At 34.8% G+C, this 5,959-nt stretch overlaps 1 protein-coding gene across 1 annotated transcript in view; it reads left to right on the plus strand.

Moving 5' to 3' along the window:
- Positions 1–5,959, plus strand: part of LOC106874982 (gamma-aminobutyric acid receptor subunit alpha-5-like) — a 169,958-nt gene that overhangs the window by 96,461 nt on the left and 67,538 nt on the right. Inside the window, exon 3 of the mRNA XM_052969899.1 lies at positions 1,508–1,728. Within this exon, the coding sequence (XP_052825859.1) occupies positions 1,508–1,728 (221 nt within the window). The remainder of the gene's footprint in view (positions 1–1,507; positions 1,729–5,959) is intronic.

A 5,959-nucleotide genomic window follows, 5' to 3' on the forward strand; every position in this document is an offset into this window, starting at 1 on the left:
TGTGTGTGTGTGTGTGTGTGTGTGTGTGTGTGTGTGTGTGTGTGTGTGTGTGTGTAGTGGGTTAGAGCGAACTGGCGCATATGCATCTAAAATATAAATGCGTGGTGTATCTGAACTTCGTAGTTATATAAATAATGATGTTTACTGTTAATGAAACAGCTGTTGAGCACAGTTATATTATCAACCCTATGTAAAATTTATGATCTAATTCACAGCGGTTTTCTACTCTAAGTCTAAATTCTGCTGATGTCAGCTTTCCCGCTTTTGATCCTTTCGAGGTCGATAAAATATTTTACTGATTCATGGCGCTGGTAGATTCGCAGAGACAGAATTTCTTGTAATATTTATTTGGACTATGTGTTAGCCTTAATACATTGCCCTCCACCTGCTTACTGGGCGCCTTAAACGGAATTCCCTCCATTTTAAGCTTACGAGTGGGGCCCAGTTAGAATTCACATCAGGTCAAGTAGCCCATCCCACTCAAAAGTTCCTGAATAAGGGTTGTTTAAGGATGATGAACAAAACACCCAAGTTTCCAGAGGTGAATTAGCCAATCCCAAAAGGATTCCTCTCAACATGGTTATGATGCTCCCCCACTACTTCTGCTCGTGATCAGAAATGCACTATTATTATTATTATTATTATTATTACTATTATTATTATTATTATTATTATTATTATTATTATCATCATCATCATCATCATCATCATCATCATCATCATCATCATCATCATCATCATCATCATCATCATCATCATCATTATTATTATTATTATTATTATTATTATTATTATTATTATTATTATAACAAAATAGGAATTCTCAAAAAAAGTAACTATAAGATTAGTTTCTAAACAATAAATGATTATGGGGAAGAATAAATAGGCGCTTAACGGACCCATAGGTAAAAAAACGGTTGATAACCACTGCTTTTAGTCAAATATATTGACCTCTATATGTTTTTGAAGTCTGGCACTTATTCTATAAGGTTCTTTAGCTGGTTGCTAGGTTATGTGGACGTAAACAAAACGACTCTGGTTGTCAAGCGGTGTAGGTGGATAAACACAAACACAAAGACACACACACATATAATATCTATATACATATACATGTATGTGTATACAAGCATTTCTATATACATATATGACAGGCATCAACACAGTTTCCGTCAACCAAATTTACAAACAATGCATAGTTCGGCCCGGGCTTATTAGTAAAAGACACTTGTCCAAGGTGCCGAGCAGTAGAACTAAACTCGAAACCACATGGTTCCGAAGCGGGTTCTTTTTTTAATCATACTGCCATATTTGTTTGTTTCTCCCCACCCCTCTTCTTTTCTCCCAATCTTTTCTGTTCTGTATTTCCGTTATTGTTCTCGTTTTGTTGTTTGAAAGATTAACAAGATTTACAAGATTCCTTTTATCTGTCTTATTCTCTTTTTTCTCTCCTTTTTTCTCTAACTCTCTCAGTCGTTCTCTATTATTGTTTTGTTTCTTATTTTGGCAGGTATATTCGATGGATTGCTATTATCGACAGCTTTGGGAAGATAAACGATTGGCTTCCAACATGAATAGAGAGAACATTTCTCTGAGCATTAAATTCCTTGAGAGAATTTGGCATCCAGACACTGTGTTCTTTAACGGTCGGAGGTCATATCTGCACACAATAACGACGCCAAATAAATTTATTCGTCTCAACAGAAATGGTACGATTCTGTTTTCCCAAAGGTAATGATTGGTTTTTATATCATCCATTATTTTCGCTGTCAAATATGTTATTATTTTCATTATCATCGTCTTTCAATTCTGTTTCTATTTCTTGTCGAGTGTCTCCCTGATACCTAGGGCAGAGAAACGCATTGTATACATTGGTAGGCCATTAAAATAAACACACCGGATTGTTCATCTACAAAGTCATGTGATAGAGAAAAAGGGGGAGAAAGACAGAGAGAAAAAGGTAAGATACAAATAAAAAAGTAAACCAAGAAAATAGAGGGGGGAAGAGAAAGAAAATAGAGGGGGGAAGAGAAAGAAAATTCACAGCGACAATGCTCTTCTCAATACGTGTGACGTACAAGTTAAGACAATCGTTTACACTTCCCGCACGGATGGTAAGCCAGGAATAATTTTCAGCTCCTTTTTTGATCATTCCAAATGCTCCTACAATCACTATTTTCGATACAATATTTTCGATTTCGATTAGCAAATATTTATATTAACTGAGTTTATCAAATTTTTTGTCGAGATGTTACGGTCACAGGGTATGCCCATATGAATCAATAAACAGACTTTATTGTGTGGGTCTTTCACAACAATATCTGCTTTATTTCTTTGATGGTCCGATCTTTACATACTGGAAAGACGCAAAGAATCGTTACATTTTCTCCCTCTGTTACAGCCTCGGAGTGGTGCTTGTACCATTTGTCTGCAGGTTTTATTTTATAATGCCAACACATTAAACAGTGTAGATATTGGCCAACTCTGTCTGCCATGCCTTGATTTATACTCTACATGTGCTAAAATCTTACGCCCAGATATTAGGTAGTCCACTGTTTCAATCTCATCGTTGTAGTATCGGCACTTTAGGTCTACACCATTTTTCATCACATTGGCATGATAGTTCTGGGTCAATAAGCTCTGATCTTGAGCAACCAAGATAAAGACTTTACTCTCTGCCTTTAGTCCTAAGCACCGTAGGCACTGATGAGTGTGCTTGTAGTCTACATCAGCTTGTTTGATACGGGCCACATATTTGCCATGCAGAGGTTTCGGTTCTCATCTATCAGCCAATTGTTCAAACACACATTGCTTTGACATTGATTTCACCTCTTTGCAACTACAATTTCCGCACTTCCATCATGCTGTTCAACCTGAGTATAATGCATAAACTCACTTGAAAATTTCTTGCTCTCCTTCATAACAGAATGAAGCTTCTTACGTCTTTCGTGGTTTTCAACGAGCTTTAGCATCCAGTCGTTAGATGTTTCAAGATATTTTGCCAGTCCAATTGTGGTGGTTTTGTAAGAGATTTCAAATTGTTTCACGCCTCGACCTCCTTGAGCTCTGGATAGGTAAAAACAATCTGCGTCTGCCTTTGGGTGGTGCATACTGTTGCAAGTCGGCAGCTTACGGATTTTCCTGTCAATCTTCCTTATTTCGTTCATATTGCAGTTCAACAAATTGAAACTGTAACTAACAATCGGAACTGCCAAGGAATTTGTAGCTAACACCTTGTTACAGGCATTTAACTCGGATTTTAGGACTACTCGAACTCTCCTGTAATATTCCTTCCTCGTCTCCTTCGTGCTTGTGTGCTGAATGCCAGAGTTCTCATTTATTCCGAGGTATTTGTAAGTTTGTTCCTGCCCGACTTCTTTTATAACTGTGTCAGCATCCAACACCACTGTGAGGTCTTCAATTTCCTTTCAGGAAAGTGACCATGGCACATTTATCAAGACCAAATTCCATCCCGATGTCATCACTGAATGCTTTCACAGTACGTCTTTGCCATAGAGTATAGGTGACTTATTTTCTTGTCGCCAATTTTATGTCCATGCCCTGTTCTGTTAAGTTCACTTGTAAGGGATATTAGGGCTATGCAAAAAGTCAAAGGTGAAAGTGAGTTAGCTTCGAAAATGATATTATGATATTAATATCTGTTGTGGTCAGTACTCCATTAGAGTGGTATAATTGGAGATTCGTATTCCACACTGATATATTGTGCTTCGGGAAGTTTAAAATCACGGGAATATCTAGCGATTTCAAGATCCACGAATGCCGTATGATGTCAAAGACCTTTTTATAATCAATCCATGCAGAAATGAGATTTTTGTGTAATAAGTCCTGAGGTCGATTTCTTCTACCGAAAGGCGGTGCTCCAGCATGGCCACAGTCAAATAACTGAAACAAGTAAAAGAATAAAATAATATATATATAAATATATATGTATGTATGTGTTTACATGTGTAAATCTATTATATTATGTATATATATATATATATATTATATGTTATGTATTGTAAATCATATACATACATACACACACTTTTCGTCGTCGTATCATAGTTGTTATAACGGACTATTAAACATTATAATGTTTATAATGTTTACCATTGTTTGTGAATGATGTTTTTCCTTCGTTTTATTAGCCATGTTTTGTTGTCGATGCCGCCATTATTTTTTACTACTTTGCTTAATGATTACTTGATTAAATGTGTGTGGGGCGGGGTGTATTATTGTTGCTCCAAGTATATTTACTGTGGCTTTACTTTTGTTAGTCTTAACATTTTATGGTCGCAGCAAAATCTCTTAAATTAGTTTCATTTATTTTTATTGCTTTCTTTTATTTTGTTCCATACTTGAATTGTTATGAATATCTAATAGATTGTTTATTTGAACCCAGAGTAATGGAACCTGTCTACATAACATTTACCATTTTCTATCAAAGTTCTAACACCTGCAAGTCAACTACAACTTCATTGTTTCCTCACAAAGCAATAACATTTCCTTCCCGTATCCTCTCCGTCGCTATTTATTTGAGAAGAACCCAATGAAAAATTCTAAAAGGATAAACTGTTATTAGTTGTTAGCTATGACTTTCACTATTGTAAATCTTTTAAACGTCTGATTAAAATAAATAAAAGCTATCAGACAATAGCGATCAACGATTGCCGAAAGCTTCTGATACAAAGGAAATGGGTATTTAAAACATTTCCGTTTGAGTAGTGTATGCTCTACAAAACGTGGGAAGAGATTGTTGAAATTGGAAATAATAAAACCTTGGTTTTTAACAGAAGAGAAATTGTATTTCATGTAAAAGGTTATAATCGCTTATGTAAAATGTGCAACGAAATTTGACAGTTTATACCTGAGGACATATATTGCTTCAAACTATATTATTGCATTGTTTAGATGAAAAAAGAAACGAGAATGAAAATATGACGTATGCTGGATGTTGCATCCAATTTCATCATATATAAGTAAGTAAACATATGGCTAATAATATCAAATATTGCAGGAAACCAAACACTAAATTGCCATGAGCATTAAGATCCCCACATATGAAATTATAGGATGTAGTTTTTCATAGATAAAATATATGCCTTAGCTACGTGATATATCATTGCTTCCCGTGTATAATGTCATAAGAAAAACGGAGTCCATAGTTGTGTAGTAAACCTTTTTCTGAGAATAGTGAACTTTAATATGAATCTTCAACAGATACCTCAAAAACATAGCGTGATGGATACATTTCATTCAACAACACCAAGTTATATAAATAATCACTACACTTGTATGGCGATTAAGAATTTCGCTTCGCGAGTACGTGGTTTTTGGATTCAATCCAAGTGAATGGCACCTTGAGCAAATGTCTTCTACGACAGTCACGGACTATAGTACGAAGTACATGTCGGTAAAAATGATAGAATAGTTTAAACTGTGGTGTATGAATGTGTGTGTGTCTGTGTGTGTGTGCGTGTGTGTGTGTGTGTGTGTGTGTGCATCCCTTAAGTTTCTTTAACGGAAACGTTTTGAATATTATTATTATTATTTAAAAAACAATAAGAAGAGTGCGACTGTTATCGAATGAACAATATTTCGACACTTCGTGCATCTTCCACATGTTCATAATAATCATCTCAATCTACTTCATTTTTGGTAATATTTAAAGTCGCACTCTTCTTATTGTTTCTTTACCTCAATCCTTAAATATTATTATTATTATTATTATTATTATTATTATTATTATTATTATTATTATTATTAACAATAATAATAATAATATTATTATCGTTATATAAACTGAAATGGCGGAAATACGAATGTGGCAAATTTTAACTATTTCTCTGTAAATTAACAAAAATAATGAACTGCCTTAATCGATTGTCAATATATATTGAGTTCTCATCAGAGGCGTCTACATCAGCTGACCAATCCAAGAGTAACCAGCAGTCATATA

This window comes from Octopus bimaculoides, chromosome 8, assembly GCF_001194135.2.
Source record: "Octopus bimaculoides isolate UCB-OBI-ISO-001 chromosome 8, ASM119413v2, whole genome shotgun sequence".
Lineage (NCBI taxonomy): Eukaryota > Metazoa > Mollusca > Cephalopoda > Octopoda > Octopodidae > Octopus > Octopus bimaculoides.